The following is a 23,382-nucleotide window of genomic DNA, read 5'->3' as shown; positions in this document are numbered from 1 at the left end:
TAGGGAACAGAATGGGTTCTATCTGTGTAAGTATTTCAGTTGTATATCTAAAGTTATTTAAGTACTTTTGAAAGTTGGATCAGTAATAGCAACCGAATTTATGAAGTGAATGAATTCATGGTAAGAGTAATGAGACATATTTTAAGACTTATAAAGGCATTTATTTTGGAACTTTTTTTTAAAGATTTATTTATTTATTATATATATGTACACTGTAGCTGTTCAGACACACCAGAAGAGGGCATCAGATCTCATTACAGATAGTTGTGAGCCACCATGTGGTTGCTGGGATTTGAACTCAGGACCTTTGGAAGAGCAGTCAGTGCTCTTAACCACTGAGCCATCTCTCCAGCCCTTATTTTGGAACTTTTTGAAAGAAAAAGTAGGTATATTGCAAGAAGTAGCTAGATATTCCCTCATGTCTCAGCCTCCCCAACAAATAAAAATGAAGCTATGAAACAAGAGGGAATATAACAATGGGAATATTTCATAGAAGCACAAGTAATAAACTTTTAAATTTGTTTTCTTTCTATTAACCGTACCCATTTTTTTCATTAGTTAATTTATTTATTTACTTTATATTCCAATCACATCCTCCATTCCTCTTCTGTTCCCAGTCTCACCCTCACAGACCCCTCCCCAGCTACCCCTTCCCCTTCTGCTCAGAGAAAGGGAAGCCCCCATCCCCCTCCCCCGCCATGGTTACCAATCTACCTGGCACATCAAGTGACACCAGCACTAAGCACATGCTCTCCCACTGAGGCCATACAAGGCAACCCAGCTAGCAGAAGGGGATCCAAAGGCAGGCAACAGAGTCAAAGACAGCCCCACTCCAGTTGTTATTATTAGGGGACATGAAGACCACACAAATGTGCAGGGAGCCCTAGGACCAGCCCATGCATGTTCCTTGGTTGGTGGTTCAGTCTCAGTGAGCCCCAGTGGGCCCAGGTTAGTTGATGCTGTAGGCCTTCTTGTGGTGCCCTAGACCCCTTCAGCTCCCTCAATCCTTCCCCACTCTTGCACCAGACTCCCTGCGCTCCACCTGATGTTTGGCTGTGGGTCTCTGCATCTTTTTCCATGTGCTGTTGGATGAAGCCTAGGTTCCTCTCTGCCACCATAGCAGAGCATCACTGATAGTGTCAAGGATTGGCTCTCTCCCGTGGGATGGATCTCAAGCTCAGCCAGCCATTGGTTCACTATTCCCTCAGTCACTGCTCCATCGTTATCCCTGCACCTCCTATAGGCAGGACAAATTTGAGGTCAAAGGTTTGGGGGTGAGTTGGTGCCCCCCTTCCCCTGGGATTTCCACCTGACTGTAGGAGGTGGCCACTTCAGTCTCCATATCCCCAGCTGCTAGGAGTCGCAGCTAGAGTCAGCCCATAGACTCCTGGGAGCCTCCCCCATCCCAGGTCTCTGGATCATCCCAGAGATCCCACACATACCTATGTCTGTTCTCTCTCCCAGCCCTTTCTCCCCACCCCAGTCCTCCCCACCCCTGATTCCCTACCTCATTCCCCCTCCCCAACCCTTCTTCCACCCAGTTCTCTCCATCCATCCATCAAATTTATTTTATTTACATCTATTTATTCTCTGGAAAGGGGTGTGCCATGGTGTAGGTATGGAGGTCAAAAGACAGAATGTAGAATCAGTTCTTGCCTTCTAGCCTAGAGTCCCAGGAACCAAACTCAGGCCATCAGGTGTGAAATCAAGAGCCTCTCCCCACTGAGCCATCTCATCAGTCCCAAAAGTGAAACTGTTCTTTATAAATGATGATATTTTTAAGAGAATTGTGTTGATTTTTTTTATCTACCCACTGATAAGTCATTTAGAAGTTACTAGATTCCCATACTTAATACTAAACCAATAGGACCAATGATGATTTTGAGAATCCTTAACTACAACTTGCTAGCAGATATCTTCTATAATCTTGCTAATTAGCAGGCCAAACAGGCACACATCAATTTTACCTCGTCAGTTGAGGGGAGGATACTGGTTACTTTCTCTGCTGCTTTCTTCTATGATCTCTTTTCCAGGCTTGTGGTTTTAAAATGTGAAGGGAAACCTTGAAACTTGGCCTATTAACATTGTCAAAACTCTGTAACTCAAGATTAAATTATGATTAAAACCTTCTAAACTGTAATTACTTATTTCTTAGAAAGGTTATTTTTTTCCTCAGTAAATTCTAAAATCTCTGTGCAGTTAAAAAATATATTTTGAAGTATTTTGACATGCCTACTTAAATGCTCCTTGGTTTTTGGTTTGATTTTTTAAGGCATGGTCATGAGATTAACAATAGATAGATTAGAAAATTAATATAGATTCTATTTGTTTCAAGCAAAGTCCATAATTCATCTGTTAATGTAAAGACCCAGCCACAATACAAATCCCATACAGGTTCATGGTTATTTTCCTTTCTGTATAGGATAATATGATATACTCCAGAGTGATTTTTTACATATATTTATAATTGATGACAAACTATGTAATTAATTAGTTTATCATTCACATTTTTGCAATTTAGGTCATTTGTATTTGTCGCTACACACGAAGAGTTTCTATATGGCCAAAGTAAAACACAATTTTAATAACTTTGCTACTATTTAGACTGTTTTTCACACACGCTTTATGACAGTCCTGAAATCAGTTATTTGAATGTCTTGAGAGTCATCACTCATCACTAGAAGTAGGCAAGGAGGCCAACGTAAGTGAACTCACTGCTTTATTTTCCCCCTTTAGGCAGAGCTCACAGTTTGGAGATGAGAAAACCTTTAATGATCCATCGTTGCTGGAAAATCTTCAGAATAACCATGTAAGTGACACCAGAGTATTATCTGTCTCTCGGAGATGAGCACTAATGAATATTCCTCAGATTTCCTTCATAGTTACTCCCCTCAAGGTTTTACTTATATGATATTTTTTAGATTTATTTGATTTTATGTGTACTCATGTCCTAAGTGCATCCTGTATCCAGATGTTTATACCCTTCCCTAGACTTGAAGAATTCTCTACTGTGATTTTTATCGAGTCTATGTTCTGCTCCCCACCCCCAAAATAGGAGGGGGAGTTGAGGTCTTGTTAGTCTAAACAGAATTTAGATATTATTAAAACTGGAAGAAAATTGAAAAGTATATAGAGGAGAGAGTTGGGGAAAAATGACAACAGGGAGGATAGGACAGACCACCAGTGCAGAATGAGCTAACATAGCTAAGCGATATAAAATGTGTAAATGCCAGTGAAGACTCTTTTTAAAATAGCCCAAAAAATTAAATTACACAAAAACACAGGGTGTTATATCATCAGTCAAATGTCTTCCTTGCTTATAGTATTAGAGATGCCTCTCTCCTCCTTCAGGTATCTTATAGATATGACTTAGCTGTTGGTCCATCTCAGTACTGACTTACAACACAGCCGGAGTGTCTACTGAAGTTACCTCTTACCTACATTTGCCCTGCCCAGACCAGCACCGCCCCTCATGTAGGGCTGCCTCAGCTTCTGTTTGTGTCTTAACTGATGGCACGCTGCCCTGGAATGCTAGTCCCACCACCTCCCTGGCTTCTGCCATCCCTCACAGAGTCTCCCGATGTAGCCCCGACCTACATTAGCACTCTGCCTTGAGCAACTTTTTCTTTCTTCCTCCAGAGGTCTTCTTTCACTGTTTTAAATACTTCTATCTTTTCTCCTCTGGGGCCTTATTAGTTACATGCTGTGCGTCCCAGTAGAATTCCCAGTTCTCCATTAGCCTAAGACTTCTTCCATATATCTATCTCCAATTCTCATGAACAGCCACCAACTCCTGTCTCCTCACATGACACTCGCATATGATACTCAGCATGCTGTAAATAAACAACGCTGTCACCAATGTCTGCCCTGTCTCCCTACAAGTCAAAGTCCTTCATGTGGCTGGGACCATCTGTGCTTTGTCCACTGTCTTAGCATAAGCAGTTTTTCTTTCCATAACCTGATTCAATCTTTTCATTTGGTTCACTGTATAATTGGAGGTTTATGAACATAGGCACACATTATTTTTCTTTATTAACGTAAATGACATTTCTCTCCAGAAGCCAGACATGAAGATGTTTAATATCCAGTGTCTCAGTTCTTTTCTCATCAGACCTGAGATGCTTACAGAAAGGATTCACTCTTCAGTCTCCTTCAAGCCCCAAGAGTAGATAGTGCTCAGTAATTGTGATAGATACATATAAGCACATACAAACACACATACACATACACATACACATGCGCGCGTGCACACACACGCACACGCACACACACACACACACACACACACACACACGCACACACACGCACACACACACCCTTCTGTACTGGGTGAGAGGGAAGACAGCAATCCAGAGAGACACACACATTTTCATCATCTCTACTCAAAGGTTAGATGCCTGAAATTTAAATAGAAATTGCAAACAAGCAAATGAACATTTTAAATATCACTTCTGCCACTAAAGAGCAAATTCATCATCTTCTTCTACCATTTCTATCTAGAAGCAAATAATTCTGTTAAATAAATGTTTACAGAATGAATGAGGAAGTACAAAAAATGAAATGAATAAGTTGAGTTCTAAATAAGTTTCTTCCATAACAGATACTGGCTGTGATCCCACACCCCCAGTGCTTCCCAGCTGTTCTCTTAATAAATGGCCATGAAGTAACATTTCTGCCCTTAGTGTCAGATGTTTAAATAAAGGAGGATGAATTTTGCGTTTATTCCTCACAGCCAACCGCACCTATCATCTGTGAATTTCTCACAATGATGGCCGTCTGCCACACAGCTGTACCAGAGAGAGACGGGGAGAAGATCATTTATCAGGCAGCGTCGCCAGGTACACAGGAAGCAACTATGGGTATTTTCCTGTAGAAAATTGTTCTGAAATTTGGTGTTATGGATCTTAAGTCTTCAATTTAATTTAAAAATGAAACATAACCAAATTATGGTTTCATATTTTAAAAATCCTTATTAGAAACTTGGCTTTCAGCTTTAAGTATGTGTGTCTGTCTGTGTGTGTGTGTGTGTGTGTGTGTGTGTGTGTGTGTGTGTGTGTGTGTGTGTGTGTGACTGTATCTGTCTGTCTGTCTGTCTTATTATCCCTCTCAGCAGTGGCAGGACTTTGCATGAAGAAAGCAGTTAATAAAAACTAAAGCGTCTGTGCACTGTAAGTGGTTCAGATCCCCAGGGACTGGGATTAACAGTCAGCTTTAGGCGGGAAGGATAATATGTGAAAAGACTTCCTGACACTTATTAACTCCTGACGGTGGTGTTCTCAAGCATATGCTTGACAAAGGGTCTTGTCAAGCTGCTCCTTTCGGGAGTGAGTGACTGACAGTGGGTGACTGGCAACAGGTGACTGACAGTGGGTGAATGACTAACAGCAGGTAACTGACAATGGAGGACTGACATTGGGCGACTCGCAGTGGGTGACTCATAGTAGGTGACTGGCAGTGGGTGACTGACATGTTCAGGAACATGATGCTAATTCCTCTGGTGTCATCATATATATAAGTCAGATTGGATTTCAGAGCATAATGAGACAGATTTTTAATCAAGAAGAAAACTGCCGACGTCTTGGCGTATGTTATACTTTTTTGTCCTCTATTTCTTTTCACCTGTTCCCTGCCACAGATGAGGGAGCACTGGTCAGAGCCGCCAAGCAGTTGAATTTTGTCTTCACTGGAAGAACTCCTGACTCTGTCATCATAGATTCAGTAAGTCGCTTGTGTCTTAAGGGCTTCTTAGAACCTGTGTAATACACTCATGTGGCTTCAGAGACAAAGGCAGTAAGGAAAAGATTGCAGTGAAACTGACGTTTCCTACTCGGGAGCACCACTGGAGCCTTCGTCTGGTTCTTTCAACACTTCACAAAATTGTGGCTGACGATAGGCTTGGTGGACAATATTGACTCTTCCAAACTAGACATATCTACAGATTTTCTCTTCTACTAAATGGAGCTTTATCTCCCTTGAATCGTCCTCCCATTTATCTCTTCTCTTGGTCCCAAACATTATTAAATTTTTGGTTATGTAAGCATCCAGAAGGCTGGGCATAGCGCATAGGCCTGTTATCCCAGTGCATGGGAGGTAGGTCGCAGGAGACTCTGGAGTGCAGAGCCAGCTTCAGCTACATAGCAAGTTTGAAGCCAGCCTGGGCTACATGAGACCCTGTCTCAAAACAGCAAACAACAAAGAAGTAATTATTCAAGATCTGCTTTTAAGTGGGCAGTTCTAAACAGATATATGTCAGAAGGTGATATCCCAGCGGCTACATGGCAGGCTACATGACAGGCTACATGACAGGCTACATGACAGGCTACACGACAGACTACATGGCAGGCTACATGACAGGCTACATGACAGGCTACATGGCAGGCTACATGGCAGGCTACATGACAGGCTACACGACAGGCTACATGACAGGCTACATGGCAGGCTACATGGCAGGCTACATGGCTAGTCATCAAGAACATGTGAAAACTTAATGAGGCACAATTATGCTCCCAGCGCAGAGGCTAAAAAAATTCTTAGAAGCAAATGCTAATGTATTTTTAAAGAGTTTTCTGAAGAAAGGAAAGCCTACCTCAATCCCTACTCCATTCTCCGTTACTCTGGAGGAAGGGAAGTTTGTGTCACTGAAGACTTACCATGCAGTGTTCATCGTGGCTATGGCCATGGTTTCCCCAAAACAGAAACAAGCAGTGCACATCAGCAGGAGAGGACGGACAGAGATCCATGTGTCAATCTACATGATACACAAGAATGAATTCTTGATTCTGTAGCAGTGTGGATGAGTCGTAGAGCCTTTATGTGGAAGAGGGAAAATGCCAGGCACTGAGGAAAGCGTCCTTTACAAGTCCATCTGGAGATTCCACAAATGTGATTCATAAAGATAGAATTTTGAACAGCGATCACCTTGGGGCAGGGAGAGGATTGATTGGAAATGGAACACAGGGATTTATGGGTCAGATGTCCTGCGTCTTCAACAGGGTGGTGTTTACACAGGCTGAACCTTTATCAAACTATATGGTTTGCATTGAAGATCTCTGTGTTTTGTTTAATGTCAATGGTATCTCATTTTGAACATTACTATTAGTGCTTCTGTCGCATTCATAGCTAAACATCTTTGTACTTGGTATTTTTTTCCTTTAAACTATTTCCTAACTCAAAATTTTGTCTTAAAAATGCATTTTTCTACTATTTCCTTTTTTAAAAAAGATTTATTCATTTATTATATATAAGTACACTGTAGCTGTCTTCAGATACACCAGAAGAGGGCATCGGATCTCTTTACAGATGGTTGTGAGCCACCATGTGGTTGCTGGGAATTGAACTCAGGACCTCTGGAAGAGTAGTCGGGTGCTCTTAACCACTGAGCCATCTCTCCAGCCCTACTATTTCCTAAAGACAAAGTTTTATTTATTTTCTATTGTTTTGTGTTCTTTCTCTGACTCCTTGTGTGTGGGCTCATGGGTTCATTGGTAACTTTGGGAAAGTCACACAAACAGATTGTGTGTTGTGTCTTGTCTGTTGGGCATTTCTGTCCCATGCTCTCCATTTGGACCTCAGTAGTTCTCAATCCTGCTTCTGTGACACTCAGAATTCTTCTGAGTCCTCTCCTGCCATTCACTTTTTTTTTCATTAACCTGAAAGTTTAGTGAATTCTCTTCCATAATTCAGAAAGGGTGAGGGCAAACTGTGTTGGTTTTACAATAAATTTTATAACCAGTGATTATTTCCAAAGGTCCTAAAATATCTCCATTCTTTTATTTTGCAGCTGGGGCAGGAAGAGAGATATGAATTGCTCAATGTCCTAGAGTTCACCAGGTAAAGGCACTCGCCCTATAATTTATAAGGGGAAAAGTACATTTTCATCCATTATTGGCTTTTCCTATATATAGCTGGAATACATGCCTTACTTTTATTTGCGTTTAAGCAAAATAAGATCTTCCATGCAGTTTGTGTCTTTTCAGTAGATAAGTCATGCCCAGGTTTCTTCAGAGTGTAGTACGACATGACTTCTCCTAGCAGCTCAAGACATCTTTTTGAAGAGAAACTACCTGAGTCATAGATACAGATACAGAATTGGCCAGGAGCCCCGTGGCTGGTCTGTTAGCCAGCTTTCTGATATGGTAACAAATGCCTGGGATAGTCACCTTCTATAGATGACTTCATCTTGACACACTTTAGAGGTTGTACTCCGTGGACCTTGCTATTCTGGACCTCAGTGAGGCAACACACAAGGGAGGGATACAGGAGTAAGCAAATCAGGGTCTTCAAAGAATGCATTCCTACTTGTGAGACACTTGAGAACCTCAAAAGAGAAAACAAGAAAGTGGACTCTGGTTTCACAGTCCCCCTCAAGGTTATGCCCAATGACCTAAAGACCTCTCACCTTTTAAATGTTCTAACCTCCTAAGAGCACCTCTTAGGGATCAATCCCCCCACGCGCGCAGGCCTTTGGGGGAAGATTTCAGCTTCAAAGGATAGCACCTAGAGACCCCAAAATCAGATATACGGAGAGGCAGCAAGATTTGTGTGGAGTGAGATCAGTAAGCGTTGGCAAGTCTCCATTGTGATTGTAGTTTCCTTCTGTCACATGCCTCTGAGATGTAAGAGTTACCATCTCCCAAGAGGAGCAGAAACAGAATGAGTGTCCCATCCACTCCTCTCTTAAAGAGAAAGAATGCTGGCTGTTGGTTTCCTCCTCAGCACGGCAAGATGCCTACCAGGAGCAACAAACAGAAAGAGAGCTTTGTCCTGGCTCCTGGTTTAAAGGGAGACAGTCACACAAGGTGCCTGGAGCTCCATCTAGTGCCAAGAGCTTGTGGCACGTGCAGGAGCTCAGGGACAGAAGAAGGCTGAGCTATAATCCCATAGGCCTTCCCCCCTACCCACCCACCCCCAGGAAACCCTAGTAGGTCTCATCTCCTAAAGTTCTCAGGACTTCTTAAATAGCTCCACCAAAGGTCTAAGTATAAATGCAGGCATTTACGGGGAACGCTTTTATATTCTTGCTATAAAGACAGAGGTCTTCTACTCCAGACTTTAATTATTATACATTGTTGCCCAGCCAACCTATGTCCTTTAGATAATAGGTCCTCCTATGGGGTCTTTAAAGATTGTGTGTTACCTCTCAGAGGACGCTTCAAAAATTAAAGGCCCGTGAGAAAGCAATGCTTTGAGGAAAAGAAATGCCCACCTGTTTTCTAGAGCTTTCTCCTTCAGAAGCAAATTTGCACACTGCCTGAGAGAGACAGTTCCTTTTGTATGCTTGATCTGGAGAGTGACCGTGTGACTAAAAACCAGGGTCTGGCCAGTTAGTAAACACTTCATTTCCTAGGACAGAGCATAGCTCACCTCTGTCTCCGTGACAAAGTGTCTTTCCCCTCCCTGTTGTTATAGGCAAAATGTTTTTGGACCCTCTATGCTTATGGAAAGTGCCATGGGAAGAAATAAATCAAAAGTAGGACTTGCAGGTTTTTGATTTCTGTAGTGAGGGTGGGTTTTAGAATGGGAAGGGGAATGATATCATGCTTTCAAATAGTCTCCATAAATGTGAGCAGTTCCCATCAGGATAACTGGTGAAACTGGAGAGAAGTAGATGGGTTTTTTTTACACCTATTTGAGGGAGATCAGGGGAACTTTTCTATAGATTGGAGGGTTGGGTTGAGAACAATGAGAAGAAAGGGGAGGGCTAGGATCCCAGCATAAATAACGGGGTATGTGGAAATTCCCTGAACATAGATGGCAGACATGGGAATAGGAGCAGATGTGGAGGATGAGATATTTAGGAACACTGTGTTTCAATGTCTGTGAGACATGCAAATGCAAGTATCCAGTAGGGAATTAGATATAAGCACCTGAAGCAGGAAGCCACAGCTGTGGCTGAAATACCCATTTCATAGTCAGTCACTGGTCCACCAGTGACACTCAAAGATTAAAAGTCAATAGGATCTTCTGAAGACAAAATATAGATCAAGAGGAAAGTGGAAGGCTGATGGTGGCTGAGCCATAAATAATTATAACTGTTAAGGATTGATTACAAATTAAGAATTAGCCAAATCTGATGACACAGCATATAACTGTAACTACTTTAGAAAAGAATCAAGAGGATCACAATTCCAAGACTTTCCTGGGCTACAGACTAAGCTTAAAGCCATCTTGGGCCACTTACTAACAATTTGCCTTGAAATAAGAAATGGATTGCAGGGTAAACTTCAATGATGAAGTGTTTGGCCAGCATGAGCAACTACTGCAGGAGAGTTGGAAGAAAGGACATCTTTAAAATAAAATCTTTGTTGTTGAAGACACATAGGACAAAAGTAGAGTGATAGATATCCCAGAGCTGAAAGGAATCTCAAGAAGAGTGCTTGGTTATCCATTCAGAGGCACTGCCAACTTAGGTGAGGGGAAGTTTGAAAACAGATCTGTGCAGTTGTCTTTGGAAAGGTTGAGGGATGGGGAGTGGAAGGGAGATGAGTGGAGTCTGTAGATAGACATGGTTCACCCAGAGTTGAGTTACAGTTAAACAGCCATGTGGTTCACAGGGGACGGTGCCTGGGTAGGCGAGTTATGATATGGGAGACACTAGAACATGTTTGTGGATGAACATAATCTATTTGTTAGGGGAAAGGGACAGATTTGTAGGAGAGCTATATGACTTTAGAACAAAGCTGCTGAGAAAGTGAGGCAAGGGAGAGCAACAGTCATAAGCAAGGAAGGGATCTTAGTTAGGGTTTTACTGTTGTGAAGAGACACCATGACCAAGGCAACTCTTAGAAAGGCCAACATTTAATTGGGGCTGGCTTACAGGTTCAGAGGTTCAGTCCATTATCATCACAGCAGGAAACATGGCAATGTCCAGGCAGACAGGGTGCTGAAAAGGTAGCCGAGAGTGCTATATCTTTACTGCCAGCAACAGAAGGAGACCATGTGCTGCACTGGGCATAACTTGAGCATAGGAGACCCAAAAACCCATACCAAGGCCCCATCAACTCCAACAAGGTCACACTTCCTAATATTGTCACTCTCTATGGGCCAAGCATTCAAACACATGAGTCTGTAGAGGGCATTCTTCTTCAAACACCACATTCTACCCCCTAGTCCCAGGGGCTTGTAGCCGTACAATAATGCAGAACTGTATTCAGTTCAATTTCGAAAGTCCCCAAAGTCTGTGACAGTCTCAAATTTGCTTAAAAGTCCAAAGTGTCTTCTGAGATTCATACAGTCTCTTAACTATAACTGTAACTATAAATCAAAACTTAAAAGCAGATCACATAATTCATACATGGTACAGAACATAGCATTACCATTCCAAAATAGGGAAGGAAGCACAGTGAGGTCATGCTGGACCAAAGTAAGATGCAAAACCAGATGGGCAAACCCAAGATTTCCCATCTCCATGTCTGATGTCAAAATGCTATTCAGATCTCCAACTCCTTTTAGCTTTGATGACTACAGCACATCTCTTTCTTTTGGGCTGGTTCCACTCCCTGTTAGCAGCTCTACTTGGCAGATATCCCACAGCTCTGGCATCGCCAATATCTTGCGGTCTCCAAGACAATCCAAGCTTCACATGGGCCCCAGTGGGCCCCCGTGCAGGGGATAGCCCTGATACAGTCCTGGCCTCAGCGGCTTTCCTGAGGGAGATTCCATGACTCCTTTCTTCTATCCTTGATTCTAACGCCAGAACCACATGACAAAAGTTGCCAAGTTTTGCTGCTTGCTGGAGCTGGAACATGGCCGCTTGTTTGATTATATTTTCGCCAGCTTTCTGTTTCTCGTGGTTTCCTTCACTGCCTAAGCTTGGGCTCTGATAAAAGCAGAAATATTTCTCCCTTGTGTCAAGAAAATGGAATGGAAGAGGGAGCTCATATAGCCAGATAAATAGATGTGAGGAAGGATTCTAGGTGAGCCTCTGAAATTTAGAAGGGAGCGTGGGGGACTTGGAGAGTGACAAATGGGTGCTGAGACCTCACAGGGGTGAGGGAGGCAGCTCCACAGAAGATGACATATACGGGTAGTCACTGTAGAGCATTGTACTTCCATAGTCATCCCTGACTCTGCGACTTTTCTCTGCAATGGCCATTTCACTTTGATGGAACTCAGAAGAGTTTCTAGCCTTGCATATCTTGCCAGGGGAACTAAATTGATGAGTCTGGGACCATTAAATCAAAACTAGGCTAAGTAAGAACAGCGTGAGTCAAGAAGAACTGAGTTCACAAGTATACGAGAGACACATTGACTGTGTTGGTCAAGTACAGTATTTCCACTCTGGCTGGGGCTTCACCTCTTCATAGGCCACCAACCTCTAAAAGTATCTGGTAGAAAATTCTAGAAGCAAACCGTTTCTAAGTCTCCAATACCTTTTCACTAAGGTGTATCATTGTAATTGTTCTCTTAGTCCCTGTTGTTAAAAGCTTACTATGTGTAACAAATTAAACATTGTTGTGTTGTATATATGTACAAGAAAAATGTATCATTGGGCTGATGCTGTCCCCAGTCTTTGGCGTCTGCTGGGGGTCTTGGTCTGTATCATCTCAGTAACGAGACTGTTGCAATTATTAAAAACAATAACAAATGCTTATATTGTTTCTTAAGTAAGAGCATTTGTTTTCTTCTCTAATTATTTATTTAAAAATTATCAATTTTATTTTTAATTTTTAAAATGAGGCCTATAACTCGCCTACTAAGATAATAAATAGTTTTCAAATAGTAAGATATCAAACACGATGCTACTCTAGAGGGTATTAGCTCTTACAGGTGTCTGGGGAACTGTTCTGTTTATTCCTTTGGGACAGTAGATGATAACTCTGGTGACTAAAAAAAAAATAAAACACAACTCTCCAAGGCACCCAGTTGTACACTCAGGAGATAATTTGCCTACACGGAAGTATATGGCTCATAAATTGGTCAGATTAACTTGTTTTCACTGCAAGCATTAAAATATGTGAAATACATCAAAAACACGTCTGTGCAGAGCTGCAGTATGAGGACCCATTACGGAAAATCTCTTTATTTCAGCTCTAGGAAAAGGATGTCGGTGGTGGTTCGCACTCCATCCGGGAAGCTACGGCTTTACTGCAAAGGAGCTGTAAGTTTTTACTTTTGCCTTTATGGTTTTGATTTATGATGGTTTATAATGAACGTGTTAGGCATCCCGCTATGGAAATGTAACACAGATGTTTCAGATGAAGCCGATGACATCCACTTTTGTTGTTATTTTAGAGCAACAGCATTCAGTCTCTGCTGGTGAAATGTGGAATTCCTTCTGGGTAAATCTGATGCATTGGAAAAGTCTGGCATAGGGCACTTTTGTAATTCAATTTTTAATACATGATATTTGAGGTTTGTGTTATATTAGCTATGTTAGCAGATGACTAACTACAGAAAATATTTTTAAATTGTATCAGAATGTAATGATACACTCCAATTTTAATCTGTTTGCCTAAAGACCGTAGAAATGGGGAGCGGGTTGGCTCACAGTTATTGCTATGGTTACATTTGGTATGGCTTGTTTGTCTTGCCTTGGATATTCCAGGATTGCTGACCGGTGGTGAGCTTCAGTATGTGAGTCGACTGTGTTGCAGAAATAGCATTGTGTATTCCAGCTGAGTTTTCCTATTTAAAACATGTTTACATGTACAGAAGAATAGAAGCCCGCCAACCAGGGCTGCTCTTCTCTAAGATCAGTTAGGATTTTCCTCCTGAGGTGCCCTATGCACATTTCTGCTTGGAATGTCACAATTTTAAGTCGACTCGATAACTGTGCTCTATCCCATGGAAACTGGGAAGCTAAACGTAAGAAAGCCCACCCTTTTGTTTAAATTCCTGTTGAGAAAGTTAAATGCCTTGGTTTTAAAGCACTGAAACACAGTTTTTGAATGCCACAGGTTTCTAAAGCACTTTGGTAAAATGATTTCATGATGTCTCCTGAATTTGGTTATACAGTTTCTTTGGTTTCTGTGCTCCCATGGAGTAGCACAGCTAACAAGCGTTCATCTTGAATGTTTTATCGCCAGGCTTTGAGCTGGATTTTAGAGAAGTGAAGATAAGACCTAAGTCAGCTCAAGAGCTTAAGTCTAGCCAGGGAGCTACATAAAAAGGTGATTAGGCTGTGGTGCTAAGACACGTGGTACAGATCTTCCACGTTCCTATGGCAACATGCACAGTAAGAGAATGAAAAGAAAATGAGATCTCCCACTTCCGTGGTTGGCATCTGTCTGATTCACCACACCCAAATCACACTCTTCCGTTTAAAAAAAAAAAAAAAAAAAGTTTGAACATTCTAACCGCTCAACTTTTATTTGAGGAATTAAAGTATCAGGTACAAGATAAAAACACTGGATTTTTATCTTTACTCACAGAGATTGTTTGCACACATTAACTTCCTTGTTGTATTGTTAACCCCTCTGAAATAGGAGTGAGTAGTATAAAAGGCTTAAACATGAAAACAGCGAGGAATGACTGAGGATTGTAGTTTGTAGTTTGATGAACTACGTGGACCAGGCGGAATGGTTTGTATGACTTGGCTTTGGTGTGGGTTAGGTTTGGTTTGTCTCCGACCCTGCGCTCAAGAGCATGCTGTATTTCTTGCACGACATTGGGGGAGATGATTTGAGGGCTGCTAACAGAGGCAGGCAGAGGTTCCAATTTGAGCCTTATCAACTCTTCCAGACAAGAGCTGCTGGGGATGGGTGGAGACAGGCACAGGGAAGACCGGGGAGGAAGATTTAGGACTTGGTAATTGATGTTTGCAGGTGCTGAGGGAAAGGATTACCAGGGATCATTTGGGGATTTCTGCCTGGCTTGCTGAGTGGACTAACACTACTTACCAAGATAGAGAGCTGGGGCTGCACAGGGCCTATCAGGTGCAGAAGCCTGGATTTCTCAGGAAAAGAAATTGGAGTAAATTCATCTGGAAAAATGACTCAGCTGTTTAAGAGAGCAGGAGTTTGGTTCTCAGCACCCACACAGCTATGGAGGAGTCACTTCCTCCTCTGGTCTCCAGGGGCACTTGAACCATGTGATATACATTCACATAGACACACCAGGAAAAGACCAGCTCTTCTCTCCACATCCCTTGGTTGCATGTAGTTCTTTGTCTATGGGGCCCCATGAGATTTTACCCCTTCAGGCTTAGCTTCCCTGTCAGTTCTAGGAGACGCACTCTCACAAGAGAGTTCCTGGTCCTTTGGCTGGTAATCTTTTTACCCACCTCTTCCATGATATTCCCTGAGCTCTAGGTACAGGTGTTGTGCTGTAAATGTGTCTACTAGGGCTGAGCTCCCCATGATCCGCTGATTTCTGCATCATGACCAGTTGTAGTTTTCCGTGATGGCATCTGTTTGCTACAAAGAGAAGCTTCTCTAATGTGAGGTGAGAGCTACACTTCTGTTCATTTAAGGGCGAGTTTTAGGATGTAATTAGGAACCGTGGCAGCACTGGGTTCTCCTCTAAGATCCATAGAGTGCCAGAGAGTTGGCTAGGTTTCTGATGCCAGGCATGATTTGCCTCCTACTGAGCTGGCCCTAAGTCTAATTAGAGAACTCAGGTGCAAGCCAGCTCCCCTACTCTGAGGCCAGGACCAAAGTGCTGAGATTTCCAATCCTGCAAAGGGGCTGAGGAAAGCTCATGCCAGCCCCTGCTCAGGCTGTGAAACCATGAGGTTGGCGTGCATTCAGTAAAATCCAGAGCTCAAGGTATATGTGAAATTTCACACCAGAGGAGCCAGTGAACACCACAACCAGAGAAACATGAATATGCTCCAAATTAGATCATCTGTATAGACCACTCTTCCTCAGGATGTTTGGAAGCTCAGCATGGTAAATGAAGAAATCAAATGATTTTCATTCAAAACGAAATTGGGAAGGATATCTGGTATACATACAAGATGAATTCAAACGTTTAAGCAATTTTTAAAATTAATAAACAGTGAATTCTAGATTCAACACAGTAGAGGGAGAATAAGGTAAATTAGAATACAGTACTGAAAATCCCATGTATAAAGAAATAGTGGCCAAAGAGGGATCTGCCAGGAGTGCACAGGGCACAGGAACCACAGAGAAGCCTGGGACAGGATCCTTCTAGTCTCCATCTGTGCCCAGACCTAAGGCTGTCTCATAGCCCTCGAGATCTAAAACATGCCCGGAAAGAGCTGGTCTCCCAGGAGCACTCTCAGTCCTAAGCCCACAGGTGAGACTCCATTTTCACTCCACTAACTGTCCAAAGAGGGACCCACCAGGAGCACACAGGGTACAGGAACTGTGAAGCAGCCTGGGATAGGGTCCTTCAGGTCTCCATCTGCATCCAGAGCTAAGGCTGTCCCATAACACTCCAAACCCAAAGCAAGCTTGGAGAGAGCTGGTCTCCTAGAAGTGCTCTCACTCCTAAGATCACAGGCTCACAGAACCACAAGAGGGACAAGCTCCAATCAGAGACAGCAAGACCAACTAACATCAGAGATAACCAGATGGTGAAAGTCAAGCACAAGAACCTAAACAACAGAAAACCAAGACTACTTGGCATCATCAGAACCCAGTTCTCCCACCACAGCAAGTTCTGAATACCCCAGCACACCAGAAAAACAAGATTTGGATTTAAAATCCCATCTCATGATTATGATAGAGGACTTTAAGAAGAACATAAATAAAGAAACACAGGAGAACACAGGTAGACGCCCTTAAAGGGGGAACACAAAAATCTCTTAAAGGCTTACAGGAAAATACAACCAAATAGATGAGGGAATTGAACAAAACCATCAGGATCTAAAAATGGGAATAGAAACAATAAAGAAATCAAAAAGAGAGACAACCCTGGAGATAGAAAACCTAGCAAAGAGATCAATAGTCATAGATGCAAGCATCACCAACAGAATACAAGAGATTGAAGAGAGAATCTCAAGGGAAGAAGATACCAGAGAAAACATTGACACAATAGTCAAGAAAATGCAAAATGCAAAAAGCTCCTGACCTAGAATATCCAGGAAATCCAAGACACAATGAGAAGACCAAAACTAAGGACAATAGGTATAAAAGAGAGTAAGATTCCCAACTTAAAGGGCCAGTAAATATCTTCAACAAAATTATAAAAGAAAACTTCCCTAACCTAAAGAAAGAGATGCCATGAACATATAAGAAGCCCACAGAACTCCAAGTAGATTGGACCAGGAAAGAAATTCCTCCTGTCACATAATAGTCAAAATACCAAATGCACTAAACAAAGAAAGAATATTAAAAACAGTGAGGGGGAAAGGCCAAGTAATATATAAAGGTAGACCTCTAAGAATTATACCAGACTTCTCAACAGAGACTATGGAAGCTGGAAGATCCTGGACAGATGTCATACAGACCCTAAGAAAACATAAATACCAGTCCAGGCTACTATATCCAGCAAAACTCTCAATTACCATAGATAAACCAAGATATTCTATGACAAAACCAAATTTACACAATATCTTTCCACAAGTCCAGCCCTAAAAAGGATAATAGATGGAAAACTCCAACACAAGGAGAAAAACTATACCATAGAAAAAGCAAGAAAGTAATCTTCTTACAACAAACCCAAAAGAATATAGCCACACAAACATAATTCCACTCCTAACAACAAAAATAACAGGAAACAGCAATCACTATTCCATAATATCTGTTAATATCAATGGACTCAACTCCCCAATAAAAAGATGTAGACTAACAGACTGGATACGTAAATAGGATCCAGCATTTTGCTTCATATAGGAAACATACCTCAGTGACAAAGACACACACTACCTCACAGTAAAAGGCTGGAAAAAATTTTTCCAAGCAAATGGTCCCAAGAAACAAGCTGGAGTAGCCATTTCTTTTTTTTTTTTTTTTTTTTTTTTTTCGGAGCTGGGGACCCGAACCCAGGGCCTTGCGCTTCCTAGGCAAGCTGAACCACTGAGCCAAATCCCCAACCCCGAGTAGCCATTTCTAATATTGAATAAAATTGACTTTCAACCAAAAGTTGTCAAAAAAGATAAGGAAGGATACTCATCAAAGGAAAAATCTACCAAGATGAACTCTCAATTCTGAACATCTATGCTCCAAACACAAGGATACCCACATTCATAAAAGAAACTTTACTAAAGCTCAGAGCATACATTGCACCGCACACGATAGGGGGACACTTCAACACCTGACTCTCACCAATGGACAGATCATGGAAACAGAAACTAAACAGAGACACAGTGAAACTAACAGAAGTTATGAACCAAATGGACTTAACAGATATCTATAGAACATTTCAACCTAAAACTTAAGAATATACCTTCTTCTCAGCACCTCGTGGTACTTTCTCCAAAACTGACCATCAACCACAATCAACCACAAAACAGGCCTCAACAGATACAAAAAGATTGAAATAATCCCAAGCATCCTATCAGATCACTATGGATTAAGGCTAGTCTTCAACAACAACAAAAACAACAGAAAGCCCACATACATGTAGAAGCCGAACAATGCCCTAGTCAATGACAACTTGGTCAAGGGAGAAATAAAGAAATAAAAGACTCTTTAGAATTTGATGAAAATGAAGGCACAACATACCTAAACTTATGGAAAACAATCAAAGCAGTGCTAAGTGAAAAACTCATAGCTTGGAGTAGCTCCAGAAGGAAACTTCAGAGAGCATACATTAGCACCTTGACAGCACACCTAAAAGCTCTAGAACAAAAAGCAGTAAAATACCCAAGGGGAGTAGACTGCAGGAAATAAACTCAGAGCTGAAATCAATCAAGTAGAAACAAAAAGAACTATTCAAAGAATCAACAAAACCAGGAGCTGGTCCTCTGAGAAAATCAACAAGATGGATAAACCCTTAGCCACACTAACCAGAGGACACAAAGACAGTATCCAAATTAACAAAATCAGAAATAAAAAGAGAGACATAACAACAGAAACTGAGGAAATTCAAAAATTATCAGATCCAACTACAAAAGCCTATACTCAACAAAACTGGAAAATCTGGAGGAATTAGACAATGTTCTAGACAGATACCAGGTACCAAAGTTAAATCAGGATCAGATAAACCATCTAAACACTCCCATAACCCCTAAAGAAATAGAAGCAGTCATTAAAAGTCTCCCAACCAGAAAAATACCCACTACCAGATGGGTTTAGTGCAGAATTCTATCAGACCTAATAACAGTACTCTTCAAACTTTTCCACAAAATAGAAACAGAAGGAACACTACCTGATTCATTCATTGAAACCACAATTATGCTTATACCTAAACCACACAAAGACCCAACAAAGAAAGAGAACTTCAGACCAATTTCCCTTATATCGGCGTAAAAATACTCAATAAAATTCTCACAACCCGAATCCAAGAACACATCAAAAAGATCATTCACCATGATCAAGTAGCTTCATTCCAGGGATGCAAGGTTTGTTCAATATATGGAAATCCATCAACATAATCCACTCCATAAACAAACTCAAAGGGAAAAACCCACATAATCATCTCATTAGATGCTGAGAAAGCATTTGAAAAATTTCAACATTGCTTCATGAGAAAAGTCTTGGAAAGAAGGAATTCAAGGCCCATACCTAAACATAATAAAAGCAATATACAGCAAACCAGTAGCCAACATCAAACTAAAGGGAGAGAACCTTGAAGCAATCCCACTAAAATCAGGGACTAGACAAAGCTGCCTACTCTCTCACTACCTATTCAGATAGTACTCAAAGTCCTAGCCAGAGCAATCAGACAACCAAAGGAGGTCAAAAGGATACAAATTGGAGAAGAAGTCAAAATATCACTATTTGCAGAAGATATGATAGTATACTTAAATGACCCCAAAAATTGCAACAGAGAACTCCTATAACTGATAAACAACTTCAGCAAAGTGGTTGGATATAAAATTAACTCCAATCAGTAGCCTTCTTCTACTCAAAGGATAAACAGGCTGAGAAAGAAATTAGGGAAGTGACATACTTCACAAAAGTCACAAATAATATAAAATACCTCGGGTGTGACTCTAACCAAGTAAGTGAAAGGTCTGTATGACAAAAACTTCAAGTCTCTGAAGAAAGAAATTGAAGACAATCTGAGAAGATGGAAAAGATCTCCCATGTTCATGGATTGGCAGGATTAATATTGTAAAAATGGCCATCTTGCTAAAGCAGTCTACAGATTCAGTGCAATCCCCATCAAAATTCCAACTCAATTCTTCATAGAGTTAGAAAGAGCAATTTGCAAATTTATTTGGAATAACAAAAAACTGAGGATAGTGAAAACTATATTCAACAATAAAAGAACTTCTGGGGGAATCACCATCCCTGACCTCAAGCTGTATTACAGAGCAATCATGATTAAAAGCTGTATGGTATTGGTATAGAGACAGGCAAGTAGATCAATGGAATAGAATTGAAGACCCAGAAATGAACCCACACACCTATGGTCACTTGATCTTTGACAAAGGAGCTAAACCCATCCAGTGGAAAAAAGAGCATTTCCATCAAATGGTGCTGGTTCAACTGGAGGTCAGCATGTAGAAGAATGCAAATCAGTCCATTCTTATCTCCTTATATAAAGCTCAAGTCCAAGTGGATTAAAGACTTCCTCATAAAACCAGATACACTGAAACTAATAGAAGAGAAAGTAGGGAAGAGCCTTGAACACATGGACACAGAAGAAAATTTCCTAAACAGAACAGAAATGGCTTATGCACTAAGATCAAGAATCAACAATGGGCTCTCATAAAACTGCAAAGTTTCTATAAGGCAAAGGACACTGACATTAGGACAAAATGACAACCAACAGATTGGGAAAAGATCTTTACCAATCCTACATCTGATAGAGGGCTTATATCTAATATATACAAAGAACTCAAGAAGTTAGACTCCAGAGAACCAAATAATCCTATTAAAAATGGGGTACAAAGCTAAACAATTCTCAGCTGAGGACTAAATGGCTGAGAAGCACCTAAGGAAATGTTTAACAACCTTAGTCATTAGGGAAATACAAATCAAAACAACTCTGAGATTCTACCTTACACCAGTCAGAATAACTAAGATCAAAAACTCAGGTGACAACAGATGCTGGTCAGGATGTGGAGAAAGAGAAACACTCCTCCATTGTTGGTGGAATTGCAAGCTGGTACAATCACTCTGGAAATCAGTCTGGCAGTTCCTCAGAAAGTTGGACATAGTACTACCTGAAGACCTAGCTATACCACTCCTAGGAATATACCCAAAAGATGTTCCAACATATAATAAGGACACATGCTCCACTATGTTCATAGCAGCCTTATTTTTAATAGCTAGAAGCTGGAAAGAACACAGATGTCCCTCAACAGAGGAATGGATACAGAAAATGTGGTACATCTACACAATGGAGTACTACTCAGCTATGAAAAACAATGACTTCATGAAATTCTTAGGCAAATGCATGGAACTAGAAAATATCCTGAGTGAGGTCACCCAGTCACAAAAGAACACACATGGTATGCACTTACTGATAAGTGGATACTAGCCTAAAAGCTGGGAATACCCAAGAAACAATTCACAGACCATATGAAGCTCAAGATAAAGGAAAACCAAAATGTGGATGTTTCAGTTCTCCTTCCAAGGAGGAACAAAATAGTCATGGGGGGGAACTACAGAGACAAAGAGTGGAGCAGGGACTGAAGGAAAGGCCATCCAGAGATTTCCCCACCTGGGGATCCATCCCATATGCAGCCACCAAACTCAGTCACTACTGCCGATGTCAAGAAGTACTTGCTGACAGGAGTCTGATATGGATGTCTTCTGAGAGGCTCTACCAGAATCTTACTGATACAGATGAGGATGCTTGCAGCTAACCATTGGACTAAGCACAGTGATGCCAATGGAGGAGTTAGAGAAAAGACAGAAGGAGCTGAAGGGGTTTGCAACACATGGGAAGAACAGCAACATCAACCAACCAGACCCCACCAGAGCTCCTAGGGACTACACTACCGACCAAAGAGTACATATGGAGGTTCCCATGGCTAGCTGCATATGTAGCAGAGGACAGCATTGTTTGGAATCAATAGGAGGAGAAGGCTCATTTTCCCAATGTAAGGGAATACCAGGGTGTTGAAGTGGTAGTGTGTGGGTGGGCATGGGAGCATCTTCATAGAAGCAAGGAGAGGAAAAAAGGGAGAATGGGAGGGGGAAAGGGGATAACATTTGAAATATAAATATATAAAATATCCAATAAAAAATGGAAAAAACGATTTTTGTGACTTAGTTTCTGTAAAGAAAATACAGAATTTTCTTTTGAAAATTTTGATAATTTTTAAATTTATATCTACAATAGCAACCAATTAGAGAAAAGTACCATTTACTCAAATAAAGCTTTAGTTATTCATGAGTTTTACTCTAAACCATGGAAGACTTGGAGAAACTTGACTAACACACTTGATCCTACAGGAACCTTAAATGACTAAGTATACTGTGAAGAGACACCGTGACTAAGGCAACTCTTAGAAAGCATTTAGTGGGTGCTTGCTTACAGTTGCAGAAGTTGCATGCTCCCGGGTAGGGAGCATGAATGCACAGAGGCAGGCACTGGAGCAGTGGCTGAAAGCTATGGGAACCTTAAGTGATTAAATATTTCAAAGTAGGTGTCTCTTAAAATTCTATGCTATATCCAAAATAAACCATATCTGAAATTAGTTGCTTTTAGTAGTTCTCTACCCCATCAGAGGCAAAGTTCAGTTAATTCTGAGTGAAGCCTATCACAGAAAATGTCTGTGTATATTTAAATGTGAGCATGTCATGCACAGGTGAGATTAGAGCTTACCCAAATCCCACCATCCTAAGTTTAACCCCTGGGACCTGTGTGGTAGAAGGACAGAACCCACTCCTCTAAGTTCTCTGGTCTCCACACATTCAGCTGATACAATAATTACATCATTTCTCCATTCTCTTTCCTCCTTCCAAACCCTCCCATAGACCTCTTCTTGCTCTCTTTCAAATTCATAGCCTTTTTTCATTAATTGTTGACCCATGAGTATGTGTACAGGCATGCATATATATATATATATATATATATATATATATATATATATATACCTTCCATGTTACTTGAATGTCCTTAGTCACTGTTCTATTGCTGTGAGAAGACACCATGACTAAGGCAACTTTTAGAAAGGATCGAGTTGGGAACTTGCTCACATCTGTGGAGGTTGCACACTCCTGTGTGGGAGCATGGAAGCGTGCATGCCGGCAGGTACTGGAGAAGCAGCTGATAGCCACATTCTGATCCTGAGGCAGAAAAGGACAGCAAGCCTGGGCCTACTGTGGACTTTTGAAACCTCTAAGCCCACTCCCAGTGACACACTTTCTCCAACAAGGCCACACCTCCTAATCCTTCTAATCCTTTCAAACA

At 41.3% G+C, this 23,382-nt stretch overlaps 1 protein-coding gene across 5 annotated transcripts in view; it reads left to right on the top strand.

Moving 5' to 3' along the window:
* Atp8a1 (ATPase phospholipid transporting 8A1) overlaps nucleotides 1-23,382 on the top strand; it is a 227,865-nt gene that overhangs the window by 93,998 nt on the left and 110,485 nt on the right. For all 5 annotated transcript variants that reach the window (XM_032915816.1, XM_032915818.1, XM_032915815.1 and 2 more), the window contains 5 exons: nucleotides 2,737-2,809; nucleotides 4,733-4,838; nucleotides 5,636-5,718; nucleotides 7,781-7,830; nucleotides 13,030-13,099. In XM_032915816.1, coding sequence (XP_032771707.1) covers nucleotides 2,737-2,809; nucleotides 4,733-4,838; nucleotides 5,636-5,718; nucleotides 7,781-7,830; nucleotides 13,030-13,099 — 382 coding nt within the window. The remainder of the gene's footprint in view (nucleotides 1-2,736; nucleotides 2,810-4,732; nucleotides 4,839-5,635; nucleotides 5,719-7,780; nucleotides 7,831-13,029; nucleotides 13,100-23,382) is intronic.

Source organism: Rattus rattus, chromosome 11 (genome assembly GCF_011064425.1).
Source record: "Rattus rattus isolate New Zealand chromosome 11, Rrattus_CSIRO_v1, whole genome shotgun sequence".
NCBI lineage: Eukaryota > Metazoa > Chordata > Mammalia > Rodentia > Muridae > Rattus > Rattus rattus.
The sequence above is the reverse complement of the archived record's forward strand: the minus strand, read 5'-3'. Positions and strand labels throughout refer to the sequence as shown.